The 17,128-nt window shown below is 38.9% G+C and overlaps 1 protein-coding gene across 2 annotated transcripts in view; it reads right to left on the minus strand.

The window, feature by feature from the left end:
- Positions 1-17,128, minus strand: part of Mid2 (midline 2) — a 95,076-nt gene that overhangs the window by 66,328 nt on the left and 11,620 nt on the right. For both annotated transcript variants that reach the window (XM_051178021.1, XM_051178020.1), the window contains exon 2: positions 13,589-14,304. In XM_051178021.1, the coding sequence (XP_051033978.1) occupies positions 13,589-14,248 (660 nt within the window). In that variant the 5' untranslated portion in view covers positions 14,249-14,304. The remainder of the gene's footprint in view (positions 1-13,588; positions 14,305-17,128) is intronic.

Raw genomic sequence — 17,128 nt, forward strand, 5'->3', positions numbered from 1 at the left:
ACCACCATAGCCAGCTTTACTACATGGGTTCTGGGGATCAAACTCAAGTCTTCATGCTTGCATAGCAAGCAGTTTACCAACTGAATTCTTTCCCAGGCCCCATCATTTATTGAATGAGTGCTTCTTACCAGACAATGTTTTATGTATCATTACTCTAACAATCTCACAAAGAAGAATATGCTAGCATTTTAATGAGGAAGAAGTGAATGGCAGAGTGTAGTGTATGCAGCAAAGCTAGGACTGAAACCTGGATTTCTCATTTCTCCAGTTTCCAATCAATACTGTATGTTTTGCATTTTTGATTATAGCATTATATACCTACATTATATACTTACCAGTAGGCCTATTCATGAAAAGTATATTGTACCTTGAATGTGACATCCACCAAAGTCAAACTTTGTATCTCACAGTTTTACTTTTTATAGAGCCAGAGTTTCAAACACAAAGCCTTATTCTATCTGGAAAATATCTACTATTTACAGTCACTTTTAGGTTCAAATGAAAATCACTTTGCAGACATTTTGAACATAACATTTAGTTGTACTAGTACCTAGAACTCCAACATATTTCCAGTTGAACAAGCTATTCTCTCCTATTTTTGTGTGAAAACTAAAACACCATGTCTCTCTATATTGATCATGGATGTTCATTCTTCCCTACCTCCAAATTTTAGCTTTGATGTCTGCTTCCCCTCCAGAACTAGTCTCAATATATACCACTCTCTTATGAATACTCCACCAAATCTGCCCCAATTTCCTGACCCTCATACTGGTAGTTTTCTATCCCTGGAACATACTCATTGTTACATTGCTATCTCCATGGTTGTTATGATTTATAGTTGTTCAAAGTTCATGCTATTGAAAGAGAGGATGGGAAGGGCACTGAAGAGTAAGGGAATTTAGACAAAGAGAGGGGACTCATGCTCTTGGATCCTTTCCTGTCTAGGAAGTAGCTGTGACTTCTTAATAACCTTGGCACTGTTTTTATGAATGTGTCACAAAGCATATATTCATATAGATATATGTATAGCTAGGCTGGCTAATCTGATTGAGAACGAGTGAACAAAGGAATTTTGTAGACCAGCTTAATGTTCCCTTCATGTCAGGTTGTGATGGTTGAAATGTGAACTATTCTCCATAGACTCGGATATTTGAACATTTTGGCACTGTTTGGAGAGGTTATGAGGAGGTGCAGCCTTGCTGGAATATGTGTATTATTGGGAGTGGGCTTTGAAAGTCCATAGCCTTGCACCATTTCCAGTTCACTCTCTGTGGTGCTTGTTAGCAGATAAAGGAGTGATAGATAACTCAGCTTCCTACTCCTGTAGCCATGCCTGCTGCTTACAACCATGGTCCCCCACCATGATGCACTCTTATCCCTCTGGAACTGTAAGCCAAAAGGTTTTGTTCTATAAGTTGGCATTGACCTTGGTGTTTTATCATAGCAACAGAAAAGTCACTAGCACACAGATCTTTCTTGGTTTCTTTAGCTTTAGTCCATGGAGTGACCGGTGCCGCCTCTGCTTGATTTATTCATTTCTTGAGGACTCTCTCTCAGCTTTCTTTAAGTCTGCTACCATCTAAATCTGTGTTCTCAAGAGAAAGGAGTGGGAGTAGGGGCAGAAATCACTGAATTAGGCATAATCACTAAACTAAATGGATGTCAAAGAGAAAAAGAAGAAACGACAGTTCAGAGATTTGCCACAACAAAAACATATTAAGCATCTATTCTGCTCAGGGTGCAGTAATGGATCTTGAAAGATGAGCAGGAATTTAACGGAGATGATGGAAAGCTGGGTGTTCCAGGCGTGAGGAAGGAATAAGATGAGCAAAGTTAAAAGTAAAGCAGGCAGGAGTGGTGGCACACACCTGTAGCTGCAGCTACTCAGACAGCTGAGGCAGGGGAACAACTTGAGCTTAGGAGGTTGAACTTTTGTTCAGTTCCTATGTACTAAACAACATTGTAAGTCTCCTTTTCTCCGTAAAAATAAATATTATTAATATTCAGGGATCAATAAACAGTTTAGTTTGGTTAGAACACAGGGTACCAGGATGAAAACGGAGATCAAAGCCCTGTTTTGCTGGGTGTGGTTGTACACATCGTTAGTCCAAGCACTTGGGAAACAAGGACATGCAAACGTGAGTGTGTTCCAGGTTAGTCAGAGCTATAGGGCAAGTTCCAGGCCAACCAATGCTACATAATGAAAACCCATCTTGGGGAGGGGAAAGAGTCCTGTTTTGAGGGTTATGCAAATAGGTTCGTACCTATTTGTTTTAGTACTGTGGGGCTTACTAGGGGCTGTTGAATAAGGAAATGACATAATCATGGCTACATTTAGTATATTAACCTCACAGCAATATGGGGAACAGAGCAAAACAGGAAAGCCTGGAACGCAGGGACTTTGCTTGTGAAGATACTGCAATATTCAAGACAGTTGCAGATGCCGGTCTGGGCTAAGCTCGGAGGACAATCACGAGGAACATGTTTCAGGAAAAGATTCATCACTGTCAAATATGCAACGACCAAGAGAAATGTGAGAATTTATTTTCAAAAGTGGGGAGTGGGCTAGGTTGGGTAATCAGAGGTAGAAACTCAGCTTTGTAAAAGTAGTTTTAGCGGGGATTTGGAAGTAGATGCTAAAGCATACAGGGTTAGAGTACATCAGAAGGCTGCAAGCCTAGACTCCTCGCCAAAAGTTCAAACCATAAAGTGAACAGAATAGATCTCAGCTTGTTCAAAGGGTCTCGTGTAAATAAGAGAGGAAATTACTAATGGAACCAATGGAGTCAAAAATTTCCCCTAAGAGTAGTCCACATCCCCAGATCAATGGAAAGTCTATGTTCCAAACATCATTATACTGACCTACTTGATAAATAGCCCATTCATTGATAAACCCAGAAAAGAAAACTGATTTAAAATTCTGTGTTTCCCACCACAATGTGTGTGTTTCCATTCAGACATGTGATTTCACTGCATGAATGTTTTTTTTTTTAACAAGCACATGAGACCTGTTGTAACACTGGCCTTGAAATTGATATATCATAAATAATTCATACTGCAGAGCAGGATTAAGATCCCTGCTGTGCGTTCCTCATTTATGGCCCTGAACTGAGAGTCATGGCTTGTATAAAGCTATGGAAAACAAAAATTAGGGCTGAACACATAATTTAGGGTCTGGTTAGATTACAGGCCTTGAGTTACCATCACAAAATTATGGCAAATGGTTAGTTTGCTCTGGCCCCCTAGCAATTTGCAGAATGTCAGTCCATTTGAACAACACGGTTCTAGAACTGACAAGATGACTCTAATTTCAACCTTGCTTCATTAATATGAAAAATGCTTTGAAAAATAAATCTTTGGCTAATGAAAACACCATCTGTTGATGGCGTTTTGCCACTGTTTTCTTACATTTGAGACGTAATTTGGGGGGAAACACTGAACATTTACTTACTTCCTATTCATTTGTAAGGAATTAAAGCCTCCTTTCAAATTGGAATTGATCCTCAATAATGAACACATTCGAAGGGAAGCAGCGTTATCTCCTCGCCCTTTCCAACAAGATCAGCACTCTCAAATCCTTTAGAACCAAATTCCTGGGCCCCTCTAGGTTTGAATGACTTGGATCCACTTGGCCATGTAATTATCTTGTCTATACCATGTCTGAGTAAACAAAGTTGATTTGTGTGTTTGTGTGTGCACTCACACAAAATCTTTTCATGTCAAAATAAACATGCCTCTTTGTTATTGTAATTAAGTTTTAAAGAATCACTTTGTTTTGCTCCTCTCTATGTATCCCATTTAATAACTGGGCTAGGTTCCCTCTGTCCAGGCCCAGTCAGTGTAACTTTCTCAAAACAGTTGAACCATGACAGCAGGAGAGCCAGAGTGGCAGGGGAGATTGGAATGGAGATATCTGCTGGGAGGAAACAGGGACAGGAGGTTGGCAGAGAGAGCAGGATGAAGTTCCCATTTCCTGCTGCTGGAGGTTACCTCTGAGTTTTTCTGCATTTCCCTTTTGTGAGGGTGAGAAGCCATTTTAGCTTATGAAGCTCTGAGCCCTGTTCACCTTCTAATGACTACCTTCTAGCTCTCACAAAACTGAACATGTGTCTAAACAGCACAAGAAGATGGGAAGATTTGGCTGCCTTCCATAATTGAGATTGTAAGAGGCCTGTGTTAGCTAAGTTGGCAGTCTATACTGATTCCATTTGCACCCTAATTCTATTTCATTTGTATTGTACAGACTTGGCCTCTTTGTGCGCTGTACTTCCCTTTCCTAAAGAACGGGATTTTCTACCCAGGAAGCCAGGCACAAACTACTCTTCTTTCAAAATGCCCTCTCGGACTCACCTAAATAATCCCTGCTTTTTTTTTTTTTTTTTTTTTTTTTTTTTTTAATTCTCACAACCTTAGACACAGGGTTACTTAAGGTAACATTCTTCTTCTTATTGGATCTCTCAATAAATTTAGTCATACATTTCAAAAAGGAAAAAAACAGCTCTTCATTAAAGAGCCCTACTCTCTACTTGTCATGCTCCATTCCATGGAGGCATATGTAATCACAAATACATGAACTTATACACACTGACCTGATACAGTCTTAAGACCTAGAAAGGGGTCCAGATTTTCTGTTTCTGTGTTCTATTAAGACATCTAGTATTGCCATCAAAGTCCTGTATTCGATCTAGCTTTCCAAAAGACAGACGGAGAATATTGGCTAAACGTGGGCAACATTAGAACTTTGGGGTTTTGTATGAGAACTGAACCTTGGGGCAGGAGGTTGAAATGAGAAAGAGAAAAAAATCAACCACAAAGTTAAGCTTTTAACGATGAAGACAACATCCATGGATACCCACATCATGTAATTCAGTTGTGGAAAACAACAGAAGTGTGGGAATAGAGAAGATCAGTGTAGGGAGTAGAATACATGGGGTAGATGAGGAACAAAGACCAGACAAAAATCATCATTCCAGGTCTAGGGATATAACTCAGAGGTACAGCAATTGTTAACATGTAAGGCCCTGTGTTCAAACCTCAGTGTGGTGGGAGGAGGCCAATTGACAAAATAATCCATAATCACAGCATTCAAGAGGCTGAGGCAGGAAGATCATCCATAAGTTCCTGCCAATAGAGTGAGGATCTGTCTACACAAGCAAAACAAATATCTGAGTCAGTGCTATGATGCCCATTCTTCAACATCCTTTTTTTTTCCTTTTCATTTTTGCATCCTATCCATATATGGACATTACCTGCTCTTCTAAGAACCAGAAGCCATAATCTTAATAATGTTTTCTGATCATGTTCTACCTTCTTCTTCCCCATCAATCCCCTCCCAAAGTATTTGTCTTAGGAACACTTTGCTTTTTCTTCAGTCTGTCACTTTATATATCAATTACATATGGCCTTTCAACAACAGAACACACCATCTGGTCGACAAACTGAAGCCCACACCCTTATGCCACAGTTTATTCTTTCCCCCAACATTTATTTGCTGTTGTAAGACACAAGCAAGCTATGCCCTACAATGAGATATAGATGATGTACTAGTTGTGTATCCCACAGGCCAATTCTCAAGTTTGTTGGAAAATAGCCAGACTCTCAAGCCAGGTGAAATATGTTGTTACCACCTCCCTCACTTTTGTTCCGATGTCTCTACAAACATTGAGCACAGATCCACACCACCACTTATGTCATGACCAGGAATGTTGCTCAAACCATTCTGCATGCTTCCATTCCTCCTTGGATGCATATGAGAATTAAATAGCTTACATGAGTAAATTTTACTTAGACCTTCTTTTAAAAATCTAAACATGCACTTATTTTGATAACACTCATCATAGTGACTAAAAGCCAACTGTACTCTCCTAGAAGCTTCAGGATCCCGTTCTATTTGCACTGTCCCTCATCTTTTGGCTACAATCTTTTCTCTTTCATCCGTTCTTCCTTCATATATAACTTCTGACCATAAGTGTACTATGGAAATCAACCCTTGACCCCCTTTCAGTTTGCTTTTGCCTGACTGTACCTCCGTTCTAAAGCCAACTAAATCTACTCCTCTAGCCATGATTTCTCAGCTACTGGTAAAACTTGAATTTCAATTCCTTCTAGAATCTTTGTCCTCTCAAGTCTTACCTGCCAGATGTTTGAACACACTCTGTTCTCTTAACCAGAACATCCTCATTCCCTGACTTTGACCCCACTCCCCAATAAGGAGGTCCAAAGTCTCACCTACTATTCCTCCAAGACTCTCATAATGTCTCATGCTTGTACTTCCCAATAACCGTGTTCTTAACTGTCTGTCCTTGTCCCACCAGTTTTCTGAGCTTAAGGTGTGTTTATCATAGCAGCATCAACACCGTTTTTTTTTTTTTTTTTTTTTTTTTTTTTTATTCCTGGCACCTAATAGGTGGTCAGCAAATGTTTGATGAATGAATGTTGAATAAACCATAATTACAAGTTGCCTGTTACTAACTTCTTTATTTCCATCTTCATGTCTCCATTTTTAAAACATCCCCAACTCAGACAGTCTTTAACCCTAAAGCCACAGCAGTCATTCATCAAGCCCTGGCAATCCTTTCCTCATGGAGTCTTTCCAGGTTTGACCCTTCTTTGGTCATAAATCCATCTCCAATTCTCAGTTCTGAACCTGATGACATCTTTTCCCTGACTCTGGCCTTCAGAGCATCCTGTGCAATTTTCTATCATGTTACCAATCAAACTGAATTGGGTTTTTCAATTGCTGTGTCTATCTTCCCTACTAAGCTCAAAGCCGCACTATAGCAGAGACTGTGCCTTATTTCTTGTAATGCCTGCTCCTAACACAATGTCCAAAATGTTCATTAATTGTCCCTGAAGTAAAGAAAGGGTTCTCTAGCCCAAATCCCTGATGCTACAGTTTGCTAATGGTTCTTCTATCTTCAGGTGAAACAAAGACCAAAGGTATGCTCTTGTTATATCAAATGTTCATGATCTTAAGAGACCATATTTTCATCTTCAAACATCATTCCTTTAACTTCAACACTTCCTGTTTCCTTAATTTCTCCTTACATATTCTATGTTTATGTAATAAGTTCCTGTGTCCAATAGGAGCAGACAAGATTCTCATCAACCTAATAGTAACCTGAATCATCCATCATCTTTTGAAGTACTCTCAAAGTGGTGATTTATCTCAGACACTGTTGACTAAAAGTCACAGGACAAAACAATCTCAAAACAATCAAAACAGAAAGATGAGAACACAAATAATTGGAGTTCCTATTTGCTAAACTTGTTCTTAAAGCAGGGAGACATCAGAAAATATCTTCTGGCACAGGGCCCCGTTAATACTACATGAGTGCAGAGCCAGAGAAATCGATAAAATCTTGGAAGCAAACAAGGATTCAGATGAGCCCCAGAAAGCAGTTTTAGTAGAGATGAAATTAAAATTACACTTATTCAGACACCCACATAATCCATTTATGGAATTACTCTGATTTTTTATTTTTTTGTTCTGTTTTACAATCATGTTCGGTTTTCTTATTTTTGAGATTTACTCTTGCTATGTAGTCCTGGATAGTTCAAAACTCACTATACAGATCAGGCAGACCTCAAATTTAACAGTGACCCTCCCACCTACTGCTCCCAAGTGCTGAGATTACAGGCTTGTGCTAACATGCCCTTGCCTGTGTTTGTTCTCTCTCTCTCTCTCTCTCTCTCTCTCTCTCTCTCTCTCTCTCTCTCTCTCTCTCTCTCTCTCTCTCTCTGTGTGTGTGTGTGTGTGTGTGTGTTTTGAGACACATTCTCATGTAGTCTATGGTGTACTCAAACTCACTATGAGCCAAGAATGTCCTTGAACCCCCGATCCTTTTTCCTCCACCTCCCAAGTACTAAGATTGTAGGCATTTAACACCACACATGGTTTTGGATTTATATATACACGTATGATGTGGGAGAAGTCTTGAACAGTTAAGAAACAACAGAGAAGCCATCTTTACAAGCAAGAGTGACTTCATGGTCTTGAGTTAAAACCTGAAGACAGGGTTAGCCAAAAAATCCCTTAACAGATATCAGCCTTCCCATCCACACACATCCATTACAATCATCACCACACCTCAGAGAGCACAAATCCCAACCCTCTTTTTTTCTTTTTTCTTTAAGTTTAGTAGAAAATGTATTGAGTGTTGTTTTCTTATTATATTTAGCTATTGTGATTCTGGACCCAAGTGAGCAAGATATAGAAACAACTTTTTCATCTACCATCATCTATGCTAACCCACTCTGGCCTCTACTGAAGATTTCCCAATTGAGCATAGATGTCTGGCTTATTTATTAGTGACCCCTAGCCTTGGGATAGATTCTTTTGAGAATCTACCTAAGGTGTCTACAGAAAGTCTGTCTTATCCTCATGATTCCCACCTGCCCAACTTAGTAGTAGATATCACAGACATTCTCTCATCATCACACACAGTGACACATATTTACAGATACATGATGCAATACCATAGAGCCATTCTCAGTCACCAATTCATGCAAGAATGTACACACTTACAAATGATGATGCATACATATTTATGGAAATATACCCTCTTCCCAACCCAGGCTTTCATAAAGATATGTATCTTCTCATGTTTATATTCATGCTCACATTGGTTCAGGTATAATCAAGTGCTCACTGGTAGGGTATCTGTCTTAGCCAATAGAAGTGGGTGCCAAGTGTGTATGAACAGACAATTGATTGGGAAAAATGGTGAAAGGGCAGCAGAGTGACTGAGTAGGAAAAGGATAGTCACCAAAGTGACGAAATTCTAGAATATCTTATTTTTCCAACTTTTAACTCTTACTGTAGCTTTCCTTTGAACATTCTCCAAAACTTAAAGCTCCCTTTTCTTTATCTGAGAACCTTTACACACACACTCTCTCTCTCTGTGTGTGTGTGTGTGTGTGTGTGTGTGTGTGTGTGTGTGTGTATTACTTTTCCATGGAAAAAACTTACTCTAATTCCAAGTAATATACTGAACAACAAGCCTCTTGAAATGTAAATGTGGCTTCATTGAAGAATTATTTGTAGTGATGAATTAGAGGAAATGAAATGAATAAAAGAAAATGTGCTTGTTTATCCCTTTCAGGAAATTTCTCTATTCCCCCTGGTTTTCATCAGCTATATTTTTGGCAGGCTATGGTCATGGAAATGTGAAGACATCACTCTCAAAGAGAATTATAATAATCACATCTGATTTATACAGATGTCACCACAGGGTTAGGCAGTTGGAAAATCCAGTAATCAAAATGAAAAGGCACTTAAAATTAAGGATATGTCATACTTTTGTTCATGCTCTGGGCTTGAAAATTATCAGTAGTTCACAGAAGGCATTTTCAGATTTCCAAGGTACACCTAATGGTTTGTAGCCATTATCATGAGAAGTAAATCAAGCTATGGGCACTAGTATACTTCCTACAAAATAATTATAATGTTGGGCATGGTGGCTCTTGCCTATAAATCCTAGTACCCAGGAATCAGATTCAGGAAGATTGTGAATTCAAGGTCAGCCCGTGTTACATAACAAAACCTTGTCTAAAAACATAACCCAAAATAGAACAAACAAGCAAAAAAACTGTCATTATGAATATATAACTTATTTGGATTTCTTAAGGAGATATTATGTTCATGTGTGGGATTGACACTAAGGAGGATCCTGAAGAAACAAAGACTTTGTATCTAGCCTCAAGGAATTAAGATGTCTCTGTAGACTTGTAGATGCAGCAGACTTGTGGCTTTGGCTCAAGCTCTAAAAAAACCAGTGGAGTTCCTAAGCAGTCCAAGGGAAGAACTAATGAAAAAAAAAAAAAGGGCTGGATGTTCAGTGAAGAGGCTCAGAGTAGATGAAGCTGGAAAATTTGAGAGTTGTGAGGAGCAAATGATAAAAAAGCAGATTTTAGAAGATCAACTTGAAGTCTATCAGCAAGAGAGAGCCACTGAAATTGGCCTCTATATATAACATTAGATAATATAATAATATCGGCCTTTTATAAGGGGAGGAACTCTTATAAATGGAAATTCTGAAATGTGAAGCAGTTTTATAAAAATATAGCATATATTATGAGATAAGGTATGAGTAACTGCCAGGATCATGACTATTGTCTGAATTAATTAAACCACTGGTAGTCTTCTAAGGGTTGTGTGTCCTGAATCTCAACCCTATAGGCAGACTAAACAAATAAGATCACAAATATTATATAATCCTCAACTCCATTTTGAGTATATGTTCAAAACATCAAGCTATCTTCTGATTACTTTGGCCTTTCTTCTATACCATATTGGTTTTCATGCTTTCTTGCTGACAACATTACAGGTCAGAAATCCTAGTCAAGGATGTTGTACATAAAAGGTAGTTAAAAAGGCCAAAAGTGAAGCCCCAAAGTCAAAAGTAAAAATAAACATCAGTTATTGACCATAAGTCAACTGTGTGTGTGTGTGTGTGTGTGTGTGTGTGTGTGTGTGTGTGTGTGTGTGGTGAGTTAGTGTATATGAGGGGTACACACTACCATTCTTGCCCTTTTCTGACAAAACTTTCTATTTCTCTCAGGACCAGGGGAATGTGCTTAGGTCATCTATCACATAGCCTTTGCCAGCTAGCTGGCTTTCTCCATTCTCCTTAGGGAAGAACCAAGTGAATAATAATAAGTGTTTTCTAATTTTAAATTAACACAAAGTATTACATATGACATTAAAAGTCATACTTCTCTGTTTCATATGAAGAAATAATATCCTTTCCCACTTGGCACTGGATGGAGTGAATTCTTCAAGCTCCCCACCCCCAGTCCCTCTGCCCCCATTTCTCCCTCTCTCTGCCTCTCTCCCACCTTCCGTTCTTCTCTCAGACCCTCTCTTCTACACACATACATGCTCAAACTCACACACACACACACGCATGCACACACACACACACACACACACACACTTGTGCACGTACATACACATACAGAGAACCTCCTTCTCCTTTCCAAGATGTTCCAGACGACATAACAAACCACACACTTGGGAATGATTCAGATGTCTCCACTCTCTATCCAAAAATGAGCAAAAATAGTTTCCACTTAAATTTATAAACAGACTTTTCTGCACATTTCCTAAAAATTAAAGGAAAACTATCAAAAATATAGCCACTCGTTCCCCCAAAAATACTGAATAGTCACAGGCTAAGGCATCTTTTTTATAAAATACACTGTGTTTCTCCAATTCTGGAGACAGGGACTATAGCTGTATGTTGCCAAATGTCTGATCAACGACCCCATGTTATTCAGCTATTTTCAAGTAGCCAGTGTTCTGTAGATACAGGCTGACTCTACTCAGTCTCTTTGTTATCTCAGCAGTACATATGGATGCTGGTATTTCTGTCTGGAATATTTTTCAAGGCCAATGCCTCATTATGATCCTAACACCTGAAAATATTTGGCAGTGATCACTCCATCCTCTCCACATCCTCCACTCTTCTCACAGCCCGCCCCATCTTTTGCCATTGTGAAGCTGAACGTTATGTAATTATATCCTTTTCCTGATTGTGTTAACTGTGTATCATGACCTATGGAATGTTGGAAGCATAGAGCTAAGTTTTAAGTCACATTTCAGAGGCAGAAACAACAGTGTAATAGCCAACAACTGTGGGGGTGGGTGTTGGAGGGGTCTAGGTATTTGACTCTGCCTGGAGACTGGTTTTCAGTTCCAGCCCAATTGCTTAACAGCTCTGCTAACATTAACCAAACGACTGTGTAACAGAATCTTGCTTTATGAAATTTCAAAATATATGGCTTTGACTAGACCAGGAACATGGCCTAACAATTTGTTGACTCTAAGAATTTAAGTCAATAGCATTCCCCTTTGCAGCCCTATAAGAATCAACGTTTTTCCAGCTGAAATCAAAGTTTGACATTGACTTTTATACATATTAGATATACACTTGCTCTTAACCAAAAACCTGAGAAGAGGTTACACATTGGAAGCAAATAATTATCCAAAGAGACACAAACCAATATTTAGAGTCAATATGCAGTAAATTACAGACAAAAAAATGCTGTTGTTAGCCTTACAAACACTTACTTTAATGTAAAATTGAATAACAAATTTATCAGATTATGACAGAAGGAAAATGTCCATTGCCTTCTTGCCCTCCATGAATGTAATCTGGGACTGTCTTCTAGCTTGGCTAATGTGTACAGGCTCTGATTGGGGGTACTGTTCTTACTATCCATTTGAACATCTTATATGTTAGATTTCCTTTTCTTTTATAACTAACACATAATTAAATGTGTGATGATAATAATATCCATTGAAGAAATAATAATTGTTTTAAGTTATACAGCAATGTAGGGAGTTACACATTTAATTTTTATAAAACAATATCTAATGTACACTACAGGATTAGTCCTCTGGACGTCCTTAGACATTACCAAATTTAAACCTTTTTTAAACTGAAAATAATCTTCTCCATACCATATATTCCAATCATGGAAACATATGGAATGCTTCACATCATTCTTGCGCCCGGGGCCATGATAATCAGTCTTATCTATATTACTCCACTTTTACTATATGTGCTGCCAAAGCTAGCACTAAACATTTTATTTTGCCTGGAATCTATGTTAAGTGGCTTCCTCCTTGAGAAAAATTATACCACATATCAGGAAAACGATAATAAAAGAACAGTTTGCTAGATCTGACATTTGTGAACATCAAAGTCAGGTAAGAGGACTTTTAGAACTAGGCGCTCAGACTTGAAAACAAATATTACTTTAACATAATTTCACAAAACCTCCCACTGAACACAAGTCAAAGACTTGAAACTTGTAAGATGGAAACTGAGAGTGAATGTTTGAGCCTGGGGCTACAATAACAAACACTGCTACAAACGGGAATACTAGGTTAATAGCCTTCAGTTTCAAGTTTTAGTCCAGGTGTTTGACCACATCTCCCGACTTGGTGATACATTGTCTAAAGTATCAGCTCTAAGTTAAGCTCAATGGCATTTTACAATGCCTAATGCAGAGTGTTATTTCCTTTGCTGTGCTGACTAGGTATTTTTTGTTGTTTTTGTAGAGCTGGAAATAGAACCCAGGGACTTGGCACTTGCTAGGCAAGCGCTCTACCAAGCCACATCCCCAGCTCTTGCAAACACATGTACTAATGTCCTTCCCAAATCTCTCATCTACATAGATATACACTCAGACACTTCCACCCACCCACCCACATCTCCACAGAGACCCACCCAAATGTATGCAAATTAGCACATATGATAATCGCAGTACACCTACACAGGTAGTCAGATACTGAAAAGAAGATAGGTAATGTTAGATGTGTCTCAGAGGAGAGAGACTGCTGTTACCCTGGTTAAGTGGACAATGGGCTTAACTTTCCCAGAATTGCACAGAAATACATAAATGCAAGCAGGCTTATGCAAAAGATAAGTTCCAGGGAAAGCTTGCAGTGAATAGGTTATTCCCCATGAAAACAACCTGAAGTTGACTTACTTATCCTATAGAAAAAGTGACCCCGTTTATTGAGGGATTGCTAACTAGGTATTAAATCAAAACTGTGGGGGGAGGGGATACTGCTTACCTTTAGCTTCTCAAATCGATCATTCAGGGAAGCGACCTGATGGTCTCGGTGACGACCCACCAGTTTGCATAAGGCACAGATCAATTGGTCATCAGATACACAGTACATGTTCACTTTCTCATTCTCATGGTCCAGGCAGGTAATCCCTCGAAGATTCATATCCGAAACTGGTTCCACCAGGCGATGGCTGGTGAAAGGTTTCTTGTTGGGGTGTGTGGCCCGAAGGCAACGGTCACAGTAGGAGACCTCACAGGTGATACACGTCTTCACAGCATCTCTTGGAGGGTCCTGCTCACAGAATTGGCAAGCAATTCGCTCACTAGACATGGCGGAGCTTGGCCTGTAAGTCCTCTCCCGACGGCTCTCACTTGGAGAATTGGACCCACTGACTGAAGCCTTCTGGAAGCGATCAATAATGTTCTGCAGGGTCACATTCCTCTTGAGGCCATCCAGGCCCCGGTGATTCAGCGAGATAACATACCTGCATGTAGGACACTGAAAAGCAGTAATGGGTTCAATGGATTCACCGGAGCTGCAGCTCGAGACCAAGATGCGATGGGCACAGCTGAAACACAGGCTATGAGCACAAGGGAGCAGAAGGGGGTCTTCAAACAACTCGAGGCAGATTGGACAGGTCAATTCAGACTCCAGTGTTTCCATCTTTAGTGAAAATAATCCTGCTGAGGCATTAAGAACCGCAGAGGCTGGGCTTTCACCTGCAAGTAACACAAAGTAAGAGTCGTTAAGCATTTCCAAAGGAAAACTGATTGTAGAATAATTCTATTGCAACCAATGGAGACTTTCGGCCTGATAGACTCCCCAGGGATGCTTAAGCAATAAGAGTTACTTGGAAATTAATCAGGAAGCCTTTCTGCACACCACTCTCCTTCAAACCTTGTTTGAGACACTTGCCTGAGGGTTTTTTTTTTTTTTCATCACTAATAAATAGAAGCAAGCAGCTACCTCTGCCTTGGTTTCCTGATTAACATTACTATTCCAGATCACACAATTGGCATGGATCATTCTCTCTTAATTTCTCCACTGACATCTCTTCTCTGAGACTGTAATGAGTTGGAGGCCCTACAAATATTTCTCAATCCCTATTCGCCAATATTGTTCTCTTATTTCATGTCAATGCAAGATATAAAGGCTGTTCCTATTTTACATCCAGTGGAAGGAAAACAAGGCTGTATTTCAAACCAGTTCTCTCCTTCCTGAAATGATTCCATTCTAAGCATCTACATGGGAAAAAAAAAGACAGACAGTTTTGGGGAAATGCAGTTTTCAGTGCAGGGTAACACATTTGTTTCTTCAGAACTTGTATTACTTCATATGACCACACATGGAAAATTGTTTGATCCTATTTCTAGAATCATTAAAGACAAAAGATGGTAGTTTTCCCTTTCACTTTCTCAAACCCTCACCTTCAAAGACTCTTTAAATCTGTCAAGTTGAGTAGTGAAGAATTTCAACTGTAGACTTAGTAACAACTGCCATCAATGATGGCTTCAGTTTGGTTTTATTGTTAAATAAATACTTTTCAACTAGCACCGGCCTGTTGCAAAGCTCACCTCTCATGGGTGTTTGCACGTTTACAAACCATGATCTGATGCAAATCAATATCTAGATGACAATTGGCAAGTTGATCAGCCAGAAATCTTCAGATCTGGTAACCTTCATTTTAGTGTGGATCAGAGACTAAAGGAAATCTCCTAATTGACAGAACAAATCAGTTTGTCACATTATCCATATTATCCCACAGGCATTTCAGAGTTGGACTACAGATATTGCTAACTTAACATTCTAAGTTAGCCCTCACTAAGGACAAATAGAAAACAGTCTCAATGACTGAAACCATTGCTTCTATTAAGAGGAGAAAGAAGGACATCTTTTGATTTTGAGTAGTCTTGTTCATCCCACTAGCATTAGACATCTTCATCAGGACCTGAGATTTTTGATCATGCACTGGTACTTGTTCAAATATTGTTATTGATTAGTTATATGTGCATAGACTTCTGACAGGAATCACCAAATACTGAGTACAATTATATCTAGCACTTAAGTACAATAAATGTATACACAAAAGATGTTTCTAAATTAAACCTGTTTGATGCACTGAACTAACCAGCTATTTGATGGAACATCCTACAGTAAATGGGGCTGTAAATGGGAAGGGTTTTCTTTATAAGGCAGACACTCCCAGTTACTTAAATAGGTTCAAACGTTTTTTTAGGTACATTTTTTAAAAAAAAAAATATATATGTGATATTTTCATTTTACAATTTTCAGGTACTTAAACATATATTCACACATGTCTGTATTGAAATCTTATAATTGGATGCCTTAGAGAAGAAAGATTACAACTTCCACATAAGGTAAGATTATTTCCTTAGATAACCTCAACTGATACCCCTCAGTTGTTCAAATTGAACATGGCCACAAATGAAATTATACTCTCTGACCACCCTTGCAAAAAGCACAATTGTTTCCTTTTTCGACTTTCCCTAAACATGGATGTTAACACCCAAGCCTAGGAAGTGTTTATTACTTCAAATCCTGAGGGCCTCTAGCACATTTTCATTAATATATCTTTATTTCTAACCAATTCCCTCCTCTCCTGGAAAGCATCAACAATTGTGTATTTTTGTTCAGAGCATTTTGACTAGTACAAAATAGTTATTCAATAATGGCCAATAAAGTATTACTCAAACCAAAAGTAAAAAGGTACATAGTGTTTCTGGATTATTTATTTAACTATGTTCTGAGTGCTATGTTAAGCACTTCATGTACATTATTCATGAAATTCTTTCAGGACTGTGAATATGGAATTATTACTAGACCCATCACATATTTAGGAAAATGAGGCTGAGAGTCATTAGTAAATCAACCAGAAACACAAACCAAGAGCAGAAAGAAGCCAGTCTCATGCCAAGGCCTGGGCTTTTTCCCCCACACCTTTGTTCTTATCATCTCACCTCCTTCACTGAAGCTATCTAGACTATTTACAAGAGTTTCTAAATGGCCTGCTTCCGCTTCTATTTTTGATCCTCTTTGTCCCCCTGAACCTGTCTGCCTCTCTGACTCCTTCCTCTAGGACTATCTCCATCTGACACCACACTTCCATTACAACCCCTTCCAGGGCTTCAAGCATTCCATAATATCTGTGCTGAAAAGTACCTAGGTTGGTCAGAGGCAATGCTGAAAGTCACTTCTACATGTTGACACCTACATAAAATCAGTTAAGAGTGCCACAGTTCCTCTGCCTTAAGAAAGTGCCATAGAAACTATTCTGTAGAGAGAAATACCTCTTCAATTTCACATAAACCCCTAAAATGTGTTCCCAAATCAATATGACCCTAGAACCTCACTATGAAATTAAACTTGGAGAAATACATTCTGGGGACACAATTGCCTTATATAAGGTCAAAACCTTAACTAGGGCTTTCTGAACTTCCTAGAAATGTCTGCAGAGTGTGTGAACATCATATGCATTTATTACCTGAGGAGGATTGTTCATAGCTTTCAAGACTCTCAGAGGTG

Source organism: Phodopus roborovskii, unplaced genomic scaffold (genome assembly GCF_943737965.1).
Source record: "Phodopus roborovskii unplaced genomic scaffold, PHOROB, whole genome shotgun sequence".
Lineage (NCBI taxonomy): Eukaryota > Metazoa > Chordata > Mammalia > Rodentia > Cricetidae > Phodopus > Phodopus roborovskii.